The 13,592-nt window shown below is 45.6% G+C and overlaps 1 protein-coding gene across 2 annotated transcripts in view; it reads right to left on the bottom strand.

Moving 5' to 3' along the window:
* Nucleotides 1-5,903, bottom strand: part of ubtd2 (ubiquitin domain containing 2) — a 31,533-nt gene extending 25,630 nt beyond the window's left edge. The window contains exon 1 of one of the 2 annotated variants that reach the window (XM_066645990.1): nucleotides 5,555-5,903. In XM_066645990.1, coding sequence (XP_066502087.1) covers nucleotides 5,555-5,663 — 109 coding nt within the window. In that variant the 5' untranslated portion in view covers nucleotides 5,664-5,903. The remainder of the gene's footprint in view (nucleotides 1-5,554) is intronic. The other variant, XM_066645991.1, reaches the window with a different exon arrangement.
* Nucleotides 5,904-13,592: the final 7,689 nt, after the last annotated feature.

Here is a 13,592-nt window from a genome sequence, read left to right as displayed (position 1 = left end):
CCTCAACAGAGCAAAAGTCCTTTTGACATCTTACAAACAAAACCAATGTAAAACAAATTTGAGGTACATCTATTTTTCTAAACGCTTAGTTCATGTTTACCATCAAGGTATCCTCAGATTCCCTGCTGCTATTTCCTCAGCAGGTAAAGAACCAGTCTTTCAAGAATACTACACTCTAACCTGGGCGGCACGGTGGAGCAGCAGGCAGTGTCTCTGTCACAGCTCCATGAACCTGGAGGTTGTGGGTTCGATGTGACTCCGGGTGACTGTCTGTGAGGAGTGTGGTGTGTTCTCCCTGTGTCTGCGTGGGTTTCCTCCGGGTGACTGTCTGTGAGGAGTGTGGTGTGTTCTCTCTGTGTCTGTGTGGGTTTCCTCCGGGTGACTGTCTGTGAGGAGTGTGGTGTGTTCTCCCTGTGTCTGCGTGGGTTTCCTCCGGGTGACTGTCTGTGAGGAGTGTGGTGTGTTCTCCCTGTGTCTGCGTGGGTTTCCTCCGGCTGACTGTCTGTGAAGAGTGTGGTGTGTTCTCCCTGTGTCTGCGTGGGTTTCCTCCGGGTGACTGTCTGTGAGGAGTGTGGTGTGTTCTCCCTGTGTCTGCGTGGGTTTCCTCCGGGTGACTGTCTGTGAGGAGTGTGGTGTGTTCTCCCTGTGTCTGTGTGGGTTTCCTCCGGGTGACTGTCTGTGAGGAGTGTGGTGTGTTTTTCCTGTATCTGCGTGGGTTTCCTCCGGGTGACTGTCTGTGAGGAGTGTGGTGTGTTCTCTCTGTGTCTGCGTGGGTTTCCTCCGGGTGATCGTCTGTGAGGAGTGTGGTGTGTTCTCTCTGTGTCTGCGTGGGTTTCCTCCGGGTGACTGTCTGTGAGGAGTGTGGTGTGTTCTCCCCGTGTCCGCATGGGTTTCCTCCGGGTGCCTCAGGTTGGTAGGTGGATTGGTGACTCAAAAGTGTCCGTAGGTGTGAGTGTGTGAGTGAATGTGTGTCTGTGTTGCCCTGTGAAGGACTGGTGCCCCGTGTATTCCCGCCTTGCGCCCAATGATTCCAGGTAGGCTCTGGACCCAATGCAACCCTGAACTGGATAAGGGTTACAGACAATGAATGAATGAATGAATTTTAAATAGACTGCGCACTGACAACTACGACTGACAACAGCACACCGCAATGACCCTCAGGCCGTGACAGATGTTGTAAATAATGTTTACTGAAATATTGAAAATGAGTTAAAATACTTAAATACTTAAAATAGTTATTAGTAAACAGTGTATATTGTGATATATATTGATATTGAATAATTGTCCAGCCCCAGGGAAAACCCTTAATCGGTATAAAACAATTACATTATGTGGCACTTACAAAATCTGTTTTCCAAAAAACTGTTCATTAAAAAAAAAATCATACACTGGAAGGTGTTTCATAGAAACAACCATGTCTCTACACTGCACTTCTCTGAATAACTGTCTCTGCCACATTCATGCCCGTTCTACTTTTTGTGAGTGGAGCTGTACCTAAATACATCTAGATAAACAAATACTAGCTTCTGGGTTTTTTTTTAAACAGTTTGTGCTATTTTCCTGAGCTATCCCTTAAATCATCCTTTAGTATCATAGCTATAAGTTGTGGACTTGCATGGGTATCAGACATTTCACATTATTCGGGGAGGAATATTATTGCACAATGTGAATCCTAGTGATGTTGGTCACAAGCTTTTGACAGATATTTCGGTTTTAACTGACGTTTGAGGATGTATTTGTTTTACTCCTGAAATCTGGGCTGCTGTGCTAAAAGGCTGCATGTGGAAATCTACAGATTAAAGCTGGAATTTCTCTGTAAGGCGTATCCTGGAGGATCTAGTCCCAATTTAGACGTTTTAGAAACGTTTACGTATTGACATTAGGCAAACGTGCACATCACAAATAGGACATCAGCCTCGGAGCATGACTGAAAAGTAATTTTATATTGAAATGTTGGTCTAGCTGATGGCATTGCGCCAACACAGATTAGCACACACTCACAGAAGGGAAAAACTGATGGAATAAAATGAAATTCTGTTTAAATTCGCAGAGGACTATAAACTGACGGTGAAGTGTTGAGCAACTCCATCAACTTCCAGTGGAAATGCAATGTGGTGCGGTGTGGAGGAGCAAGATGTTTTTAAAAACACTTGGGACCAAACAACACTCCTTATACAAAGAGATAAAACCTCCGTGTTCATTTCCATGACGACTCGGCCTCAGCCTGGCACAGGGACCGAAGAGCCTGTCTGCTCACTGAAGTCAAATGCTGCATAATGCAGAACACACGCCGGGCTCGGGTTTCACCTACTGCGTACCCGACAAACACCACACGCTACCAGGCCTGAGGAAAGTTGCCTTGGGAGAGGTACAACATAAAATCTATGAAGGTTAAGTAAGTGCAAACTTCCTCCACTTACTTCTTCACTTCACTCTCAATTTTGGATTCAGGATTAGAAACAATGAGTGAAATAATTCAGTAAACAATAACATATCTATTTGTTCCAAAGCACTCAACTGAGGTAATAAGGTAATCATAGCATCCATCTTGAATATGAACATGCTGTGTTTTTTTAGCAACACTTTGGTAACGGTCAACACTTGGATGAAAATATTTACCATCTGCCACCCGAGGAACCACTTGCCCACAAGTCACTGCTGTTATATTTTACTGTGCATATCCAATTCACTGTAGGTAAGTGCCTTATTCTTCCTGGAAATTGTCACAACGGTGTTACCTTTCCAAAACACCTGTAGTCCCTTGTGCCAAACTAGGCCTAATTACCATTCCCTTAAGTAGAACCCTTCTGAAGTCAAAAGGAGTGAGTGGTAAGGTGAATTGGGCGCTATCAGGATGATATTAATGCTGTCATTTCAGCATCGTCAGCATGAATCGCCAACGTCGCATCACAGGAAATGCCGTGTGAAGGAAGGCATATTAAATGTAATATGTCATGCTACAACTTTTTGCTGCCTGATACAAAAGGAAACTCATACAGTTCAGATTTTCCGTGAATAATCTAAAAAGGGACATCTGTCTGTGCAGACGCCCTCCCCTACAAAGTCCAATCTTTCTACAGTAAATAATTTGTTCCAAATAGATCTATTCTATTCTACTGCTGAAAAGGTATGTGTCTGTTTACATTGTGTAAAAACCAAGCAAAAATGTTCATACTTTTCATAATGGGTGGATTTACTGTACATGTTAAATATAACATGACCAAAACGTCCATGTCGATTGGCTTGTATCTCATACACACACACACACACAAGTGCTCACTCGTGACCCTGTTTACACCCAGTCACTTTATACGCTACGTCGCCAAAAGTATTCACTCGTCTGCCTTCACACACATATGAACTTTAGTGACATCCCATTCTTAATCCACAGGGTTTAATATGATGTCAGCCCACCTTTCGCACCTATAACAGCTTCAACTCTTCTGGGATAGGGTCAAGGCACAAGGTTAAGACACGGTTGTTGCACGAGGCCTGGCTCTCAGTCTCTGCTCTAATTCATCTTTAAAGTGTTGAGGTCAGGACTTGACGGTACAGGCCAGTCAAGTTCTTCCACACCAAACTCATTCATCCATTTCTTTGTGGACCTTGCTTTGTGCACTGGTGCACAGTCGTGTTGAAACATGTCCACAAAACTGGGAGCATGAAATTGTCCAAAACTCTTGGTATGCTGAAGCCCAACTCCTGAAAAATAACTCTCCCAATCCACCAAATATTACACTTGGTACTTGACTACAAGTAAGGTTCTCCTGGCAACTGCCAAACCCAGACCTGTCCATCGGATTGCTAGATGGAGAAGCGTGATTCTTCACTCCAATCTGAAGGCCACATCAATTTTGGAGATATCTACAGATTCACTGTGCAGAAAGTTGCCGACCTATGTGCACAATGTGCCTCAACATCCGCTGACTCCGCAAAAGATTATTCATCTAAAAATACAGGTGTCAATGCACCCAAGGCATATTCAAACCATATTCGCTCAAACCACTTCCAGGGTTTGTCTACGATGCACGGTAGCCAGATGTTAAGCGTAAATGCATCCGTCATTCAAAGCCACATTAAACATTCAAATCTCCAATGCAATATGCCACTAAGCAAGTGATCCATGACTCTGCAAGTACTGTAATTATTGAGGACACACATGGTGGGCCCATGGATAAAACAGATTTGCAAATTACGCACCACAATCAGGAGTCATAGTGACTAACCGGGGACATGTTTGACAACCATGTGTAAAAAATGCATGTGGTTATAATCTTAATAAGATGCAATCAAAATACTAGTCTAATGAATGACCAGGGCCTGTGGATACTTAAATATAATACACAGGAGCCCAGTGTCACCCAAGTCATCTTCTCTTCCAGAGTGCAATTAATACGTAATTAGTATTTATCTATTTTTTTTAAGTCAGCATATGACATTTGGTGTGGTAAAAATAAACAGAAGTGTTTTTTTTTTAAATGTATAATTACTACTTGCAGTCAGTAGCATTCATTTTCAAACAAACTTAATGGTTGGGAGTCATCACAGCTACCTCTCAGAGCTAAGGCATTCCAGATGTTAGAAAGTTGGACAAGGACACTGTTGGAGAAACCTAGCTTTGTAGAAACACCGCAGGATCATGTTCATTGTAACATGCAGACATCAGCTTGAGTCACTCGAAAAACCATGCTGTCTCTTTGTGTCCTACCAGCCCATCCCCCCAAAAAAAATCAAAAGCACAACTGTAGCTTACTACATTTAGCAACATCTGTAACAGCACACCGGAAACCCAATGTGTTCAGGGGTGAAAGACAGAGCAAAGGGTTTGTTTTGAAGCTAACAATGGTTTTTTTCCCCTTTTTAAGTTTTGCTTTAAACACTTTCTGGTCCTGAAATTAAAAATGACTTATGGTATGACTCTGAAATGCGAAGGATGAGTACAAACAGACCACATATGACTCCTGACAATAACTATTGTGTTTAACGTGTTATAAGCAGTTCAAGTCACTGAGATTTCAGGCTTGGAGTTCTCAAAGTGTCGATAATTACTTGAAAGCTGACTGCTACACCACGAGTCTCAAAAAAAAAAAGTGAAATGTGGAAGTTAGCAAAGCTGCACAGTGTTAGGAACCTCGGACCGTGGCCTGTGGTGTAGATGCTGGGCACTGCGGATGGAGGAGAGCCCGGCATGTTCTGCATTCCGGGGCCAAAACACTGACCCACATTTTTTTTTTTTTATTAAAAAAAAAACGTTAGCAGGGGCGACCGAGCTAGCAAGCTAGCTAACAAAACGCTAGGGTGTTTTTAAAGCAGTTTCGGGGGCTAAGTGAGCAGGAGGCGACGCGCGAGGACCCTGTAACGGTCGCGAATATTTAAAAAAAAATAAACCGCCGACTGTTTTTTTTTTACTCTGAGAGGTGTGAAAACGACGGTTGAAGCCAGCGCTGTCTGTAGAGCTGCACTGAAGAGGGCAGGAGGCGAAAGGGGAACAGGGAAACCAGCGCAGAGAGTAGAAAAGGAACCGAAATAAACGCTTTTAAAAACACATACATACATCTCCGTTTCCCATTTACACGTTGAATCTGTTTCCTACCTCCGGTTCCGTCAGAGTTCTCGTTTAAACTGCCTGAAGAATCGTGGTGACTGCCCACACAGCCACCCATGGATGTTTCACTGCGCTCTCGCCCCCCGCACAGTCTCTCTCTCTCTCTCTCTCTCTCCCCCTCTCTCGTCTGTTTTGTTCCCCCCCTTCCTCAGCTCATTTGCCTCCGTGTAGACATGGAGGGAACGCGGGCATCAGCTGGGTGGAGCGGCGGGGAGGAGACATAGCCCAGGCGCCTCCACATCATCACAAGGTGACCGAGCGGCTCTCCGCGAGAAAAGAAACCAAGAAACAAAGATGTTGGTGGGAACCAACAACGTAAAACGCTCGCTCTTCGCACTGCATTTCCGCGAGCGAGGCTTCAGTGCTGACAAAACAGAGCGTGTACAGACGATATGTTTGGTTCGGTGCTTGAAAAATGGAGAATAATTTCGTTTTTAAAGTTTTCTTCTTTAAACAGTGGAGTTTTAATCGTTTGACCGTGAGAACACCACCCACACCTCTTTCTTAAGAGAAGTACAGATACAGCAGGCTCCTACAGGAGAAACCAAATAGTTAAAGGAACACTAGGTGTTATTTTGACCTTATAATTACAGCTTCAAAATCATGGTGATGTGTCACGGACCTGTAATGATGACAATATTGCCTTTGTTGTTGCTACACCCGACTCCACGCCACAGAAACTGCAGTATCTAACTTTAGGAGGAGGATTGAAAAACCACCCCCAACTGCCCCTGTTTTTGATTCCAGGATTGGGCTGTGAACGTGTGAAGTGTGAATTACACTTTGCAACTGTACTGGGAGCCCAGGAGAAAAAGTACCAAATCTTACCTAGAGTTCCTTCAAATCATAGCCATGAAATGTAAGGGATATGTTGGACATCATTAATTTGACAGTGAACTGACCATGGATTATCCTCCGATTCGCGAGGATTGAACCGACAACCTTCCAGGCTTAAGCTCAATTCTCTGACCATCTGCACCATGCCTCACACCAAAACATTATTTTGTAAATTATATTATTGTTAGTGTGACCAGACGCCCTCTTTTACCCGGACATGTCCTCTTTTTTAGACTTAAAAAAAATGTCCTGGCGGAATTTCACAAACGTCCGGGATGTTGTTTTTCTAGCGCTTACGAAGAATTTCGAGAAGCGTTTCGTTCACAAACTAGTCCCGCCCTCCCCTACTCCGATTGGTTCGCTTGAGTGAGAAGGGGGCGTGGTGAAGTAGCCTAAAATCTTCTGATTGGACGGTCTGACTGTAGAGCTACCGTTATTGGTCGATAACCTTCTCTGTAAACATTTAATTGGTCAGTCTGCACGTCAGTAGTCCTTGTTTACGTCAGGGAAAGCTCACGTACCCACCCTCATCTCGAGCAGCTAAATGTAAGTTCTAGGATGAATTAAAAAAGAAAATTCCATGCATGTCCCCCACCCCCGAGACGTGTCCTCTTTTTCACCATCTCAGATCTGGTCACCCTAATTACTGTATGAAATATCCTGCTGGATTAGATGCTGTAACTGAGCAAGTGCAGTGGTACTGAGCCTGCTATTATAAATACTTACAGCACGTTAACTTTGTCCCCCTTTGTGGTGGAAATAATTACACATTGATTAGAGCCAGTCACAATCAGAGCTCTCTGAAAAAACTATGTGGTAGGAGTTGTGTTCAGGAAGCAGTGCACACTACACTGAACACAACTAACCCTCCACATCGCTTTAGGCCCAAAGACGCTGTTTTCATTTGAAGTATATCACTATGGGAACAAGATAATGAAGTTAGAGTAGTAACATAATGAGCATAACATGGTAAAATATGAGATAAACTCGATCACCTGGTTTCCACATATTGCTGTGTTGTGGCCATTGTTTCATTAGGCCTATAAGAGAAATAATTGCTGTGAGGAGTGTGGTGTGTTCTCTCTGTGTCTGTGTGGGTTTCCTCTGGGTGACTGTCTATGAAGAGTGTGGTGTGTTCTCTCTGTGTCTGCGTGGGTTTCCTCCGGGTGACTGTCTGTGAGGAGTGTGATGTGTTCTCTCTGTGTCTGTGTGGGTTTCCTCCGGGTGACTGTCTGTGAGGAGTGTGGTGTGTTCTCCCTGTGTCTGTGTGGGTTTCCTCCGGGTGACTGTCTATGAAGAGTGTGGTGTGTTCTCTCCGTGTCTGCGTGGGTTTCCTCCGGGTGACTGTCTGTGAGGAGTGTGATGTGTTCTCTCTGTGTCTGTGTGGGTTTCCTCCGGGTGACTGTCAGTGAGGAGTGTGGTGTGTTCTCTCTGTGTCTGTGTGGGTTTCCTCCGGGTGACTGTCTATGAAGAGTGTGGTGTGTTCTCTCCGTGTCTGCGTGGGTTTCCTCCGGGTGACTGTCTGTGAGGAGTGTGATGTGTTCTCTCTGTGTCTGTGTGGGTTTCCTCCGGGTGACTGTCTGTGAGGAGTGTGGTGTGTTCTCCCTGTGTCTGCGTGGGTTTCCTCCGGGTGACTGTCTGTGAGGAGTGTGGTGTGTTCTCCCTGTGTCTGCGTGGGTTTCCTCCGGGTGACTGTCTGTGAGGAGTGTGGTGCTCCGGGTGCTCCGGTTTCCTCCCACAGTCCAAAAACACACGTTGGTAGGTGGATTGGAGACTCAAAAGTGTCCGTAGGTGTGAGTGTGTGTCGCCCTGTGAAGGACTGGCGCCCCCCGCCATGTTGTGTTTCTGCCTTGAACCCACTGATTCTGGGTAAGCTCTGGACCCACCGCTGCCGTGAACTGGATAAAGGTTACAGACACTGAATGAATGAATGAAAAATTGTGATTATGGTCATTTTAAGCACTATTTTACGCAACTGACATAATGAGCATACAACAGTATAATAATGCAATTAGGCCTCTTTAAAGAGCAGTGTAATTTTAGCTAAATATTTAGAATATACGTTCTTTTCATAAATAAATAAAACATATTTAAATCTACTGTTTTCTAACAAATAAACAAACAGCCCAATAATAAAGGGATTAGAAAAAAAAACAGATCAAAACAGAGCGAAAGGCTAAAATATTGGTGTCATTCATTCTCATGTTTATAAACATATAGTAAACAATGGGAAATACTGAGGTCAGCAAAAACGAATGAGGAAATGTCCAGATATTGTAGTTGATCATATAATTATTGCGACAGGCCTAGACTTTATTGCTTTTGGTTTGAAACAAGCAGTTCAACACATACACAGCCTTCAGAAACTTTAATTTCTGTGAGTTTGTGGTTACCTCATGTTCTTGTCAGTCTTGGTTTAATGGTCAAACGTTAAAAAAGGGCTGGTCCTCTCTGTTTCATTGCTTTATTTAGGTCAGAGTCATTTGAAAATGTGTTAATTTAATCCTTGATTCTTTCTCTTGTAGTTGAGCCTTGAATGTGATTTAGAATTAGCCCTCACTTCATTGGGGAAGAAGGTTCCAGTAATTGTATATTGAGCAGCGTGAACAGCACTGCTGAGCAGCTTTTATTGGGAAAATGCCTGTCTCTGGAGTTTCAGTGCTGCCTTCATCGATTACAGTCAATCCATCTCCATTCACCCCGTCTATTCAAGTCCTTGTTCTACAGTATTAGGCCTTTCTTCTCCATTCAAACGATGAGTGTAAAAGTCCACTTCCTCTGCTGAAACCCAGAGAATAAGAAGACTAGCATGTTCTTAAACACGTTTCATGTGTATATCGTTTTGTACGGCTGTGTATACGGCAGTGTCGGAGAGGAGGACGCTATCTAAGCTACAGCCCGTTATGGACAATGGCTTCCACCCACTCTACGACACAGTGATGAAACAGAGGAGCACATTCAGTGCAAGACTCATTCCACCGAAATGCACCACAGAGCGCCACAGGAGGTCTTTCTACCTGTGACCATCAAACTCTATAACTCCTCCCTCAAAGTGTGACACTATGGTTCATCCGTGCAATACTCAATACCACATTGTACTTTCTTAACGTGTGTAATACTTCAGAGGTGCAATAATCTATACAATATATTATATATTTATTATCACAGCCAAAAAAAAAAAAAACAGCAACATTTCTGAAATTTGAATCTGAATATTTGAATTAAAAAATAAATTTCTGTTTATCCTTTGTTTCCAAGGTTGCGGGCGGAACCGTGGCTTGGTGGTGAGCGCGTTCTCCTCCCAGCGCTTGGATCTGAGTGGATTTGCCATGTTTTCTCTGTGTCTGTGTGAGTTTCCTCCGGGTGACTGTCCGTGAGGAGTGTGGTGTGTTCTTCCTGTGTCTGCGTGGGTTTCCTCCGGGTGACTGTCTGTGAGGAGTGTGGTGTGTTCTCCCTGTGTCTGCGTGGGTTTCCTCCGGGTGACTGTCTGTGAGGAGTGTGGTGTGTTCTCTCTGTGTCTGTGTGGGTTTCCTCCGGGTGACTGTCTGTGAGGAGTGTGGTGCGTTCTTCCTGTGTCTGTGTGGGTTTCCTCCGGGTGACTGTCTGTGAGGAGTGTGGTGTGTTCTCTCTGTGTCTGTGTGGGTTTCCTCCGGGTGACTGTCTGTGAGGAGTGTGGTGCGTTCTTCCTGTGTCTGTGTGGGTTTCCTCCGGGTGACTGTCTGTGTGGAGTGTGGTGTGTTCTCCCTGTGTCTGCGTGGGTTTCCTCCGGGTGACTGTCTGTGAGGAGTGTGGTGTGTTCTCCCTGTGTCTGTGTGGGTTTCCTCCGGGTGACTGTCTGTGAGGAGTGTGGTGTGTTCTCTCTGTGTCTGTGTGGGTTTCCTCCGGGTGACTGTCTGTGAGGAGTGTGGTGCGTTCTTCCTGTGTCTGTGTGGGTTTCCTCCGGGTGACTGTCTGTGTGGAGTGTGGTGTGTTCTCCCTGTGTCTGCGTGGGTTTCCTCCGGGTGACTGTCTGTGAGGAGTGTGGTGTGTTCTCCCTGTGTCTGTGTGGGTTTCCTCCGGGTGACTGTCTGTGAGGAATGTGGTGTGTTCTCCCTGTGTCTGCGTGGGTTTCCTCCGGGTGACTGTCTGTGAGGAGTGTGGTGTGTTCTCCCTGTGTCTGCGTGGGTTTCCTCCGGGTGACTGTCTGTGTGGAGTGTGGTGTGTTCTCCCTGTGTCTGCGTGGGTTTCCTCCGGGTGACTGTCTGTGTGGAGTGTGGTGTGTTCTCCCTGTGTCTGCGTGGGTTTCCTCCAGGTGACTGTCTGTGTGGAGTGTGGTGTGTTCTCCCTGTGTCTGCGTGGGTTTCCTCCGGGTGACTGTCTGTGAGGAGTGTGGTGTGTTCTCCCTGTGTCTGCGTGGGTTTCCTCCGGGTGACTGTCTGTGAGGAGTGTGGTGTGTTCTCTCTGTGTCTGTGTGGGTTTCCTCCGGGTGACTGTCTGTGAGGAGTGTGGTGCGTTCTTCCTGTGTCTGTGTGGGTTTCCTCCGGGTGACTGTCTGTGAGGAGTGTGGTGTGTTCTCTCTGTGTCTGTGTGGGTTTCCTCCGGGTGACTGTCTGTGAGGAGTGTGGTGCGTTCTTCCTGTGTCTGTGTGGGTTTCCTCCGGGTGACTGTCTGTGTGGAGTGTGGTGTGTTCTCCCTGTGTCTGCGTGGGTTTCCTCCGGGTGACTGTCTGTGAGGAGTGTGGTGTGTTCTCCCTGTGTCTGTGTGGGTTTCCTCCGGGTGACTGTCTGTGAGGAGTGTGGTGTGTTCTCTCTGTGTCTGTGTGGGTTTCCTCCGGGTGACTGTCTGTGAGGAGTGTGGTGCGTTCTTCCTGTGTCTGTGTGGGTTTCCTCCGGGTGACTGTCTGTGTGGAGTGTGGTGTGTTCTCCCTGTGTCTGCGTGGGTTTCCTCCGGGTGACTGTCTGTGAGGAGTGTGGTGTGTTCTCCCTGTGTCTGTGTGGGTTTCCTCCGGGTGACTGTCTGTGAGGAATGTGGTGTGTTCTCCCTGTGTCTGCGTGGGTTTCCTCCGGGTGACTGTCTGTGAGGAGTGTGGTGTGTTCTCCCTGTGTCTGCGTGGGTTTCCTCCGGGTGACTGTCTGTGTGGAGTGTGGTGTGTTCTCCCTGTGTCTGCGTGGGTTTCCTCCGGGTGACTGTCTGTGTGGAGTGTGGTGTGTTCTCCCTGTGTCTGCGTGGGTTTCCTCCAGGTGACTGTCTGTGTGGAGTGTGGTGTGTTCTCCCTGTGTCTGCGTGGGTTTCCTCCGGGTGACTGTCTGTGAGGAGTGTGGTGTGTTCTCCCTGTGTCTGCGTGGGTTTCCTCCGGGTGACTGTCTGTGAGGAGTGTGGTGTGTTCTCCCTGTGTCTGCGTGGGTTTCCTCCGGGTGACTGTCTGTGAGGAGTGTGGTGTGTTCTCCCTGTGTCTGCGTGGGTTTCCTCCAGCGCTCCGGTTTCCTCCCACAGTCCAAAAACAAAATATGAGTCTGGTTGTTCCAGAGCATCCAAATAAATGGTCAGTGCTCTGAAATGTACACAACTGAAGACGTGTTAGCAATAGGTCAACTTACAATCAGTGGAATTCACTCAGACGTTGTGGTTGGATACTTTTGAATGGAGAGTGCATCCCGACCAGCCTCTAAACGTCACACAGTGTTATGTCATGAGATGATGTAATATGAAGCATGCAGCAGATGTATGTCTCAGTCTGGAAAATGATGTGTTCCCCAGCTTGTTGAGACCCAAGAGTGTCAGAAAAGAAGTTGAGAAGCTTTCGCCCAGTGGAGAAGCCAAAGTGTGGCGCTCTCTAGTGGATAAGAGCATACAGTGCAATGATGCTGTGCATGCACCAAAGCTTGTTTTCTGGTGATGAGCATCAACATTATTTACATCTGTATTATTTTGTCTGTATGTTTTGTCCAGGAGCGTACTACTGTTTAGCCTCTGGAGATTATCCTCCAGAGATTTATTGCTTCTGAAGCTTTGCTATGCTTCACTGAGCGGTGACAGGGAGAACTGAGTTTATGTCACTGCTACACCAGGCTCAGCACTGCAGAAACTGCACTATGTATCTTTTGAAGGAAGAAACGAATTTACATTCTCTTTACCTCAAACTTGAGATTATGGAGATTACCACTGAGCTATCGAGTTATCGTTAAGTAGTTTCCTTTTAAAAAGGTAATAAAACGAGTTTAGGAGAATTTAATTTAATATAAATGTTACCACAGTGATCCTGCTCGTGTGGATGTTGTTCAAGCTTTGATTAAAGAGTAAAAAAAAAGTGCTGAACATGCATAACAGCCACTCCAGTATTTGGCCTTCAGTGCTTTTCCAAAAGTGGACACGTGGTGGCAGCACAGCGTTAAATTTGGAATCAGATTTCTCTGCAACAGGGAACATTTATTTAAACAGCGCTTCCGTATTTTTCAAATAACACTCTGTAGGTCATGGGCACGTGAAAAGAGCATCTGTAGCTAACTATGACGAGACAAAACATGAGCTTTGACTTTATTTATTTGGAAGTCCACACCAAGGGTTTGAAAATATATCCAAATCCACCAAGGCTTACACTTGAGTGTGGAGTAAAGAAGAAATAAATATTAAGAGAAATCAATTAATCTATAAACAACTTTCTAAAACCAACTTCCTTCGTCTCTGCAGCTAAAGAGACTCTCACAGTTTGGCTCTAACAGGAAGAAGAGTGCTTGACTGTCTTTGGCCCAAGACTGGAAGTCTACTGGCCCTTTAAAAAGACCACCCGGCCATAACTCACCCAAGGGAAAGTGTGCACCGTGGAGGGATTTGTCATCTCTAACTAATCTGTTTTTCCCATCTTTTTTATCAACAGCACATCCATCATATTCTGAGCTACAAACTGTGTTTTACTGAGCACGGTAGGAGCAAAGAAAGCATAGTTTACTTGATGTGAAGTGTCAAAACCACAGGTAAAACCCATCAGTACTCTCTCTCTCTCTACCTTCTGAGCGCACTCCTGGACTGTTTAAAAGTCCATGTGTGTCCCCTTAATCTAAGAGCTCTGCATGTTTTTGTTAGCTTTGGAGCTAGCAGTAACACAGGAACAGAACGACTGAACCATTTGCGAGACTTGTAGCTTTTTCCCTATTTACAGAGCTAGGCATGCATA

This window comes from Hoplias malabaricus, chromosome 15, assembly GCF_029633855.1.
Source record: "Hoplias malabaricus isolate fHopMal1 chromosome 15, fHopMal1.hap1, whole genome shotgun sequence".
In the NCBI taxonomy this organism is placed as follows: Eukaryota; Metazoa; Chordata; class Actinopteri; order Characiformes; family Erythrinidae; genus Hoplias; species Hoplias malabaricus.
Note: the sequence above shows the minus strand (reverse complement) of the source record. Positions and strands in the feature narration are given on the sequence as shown.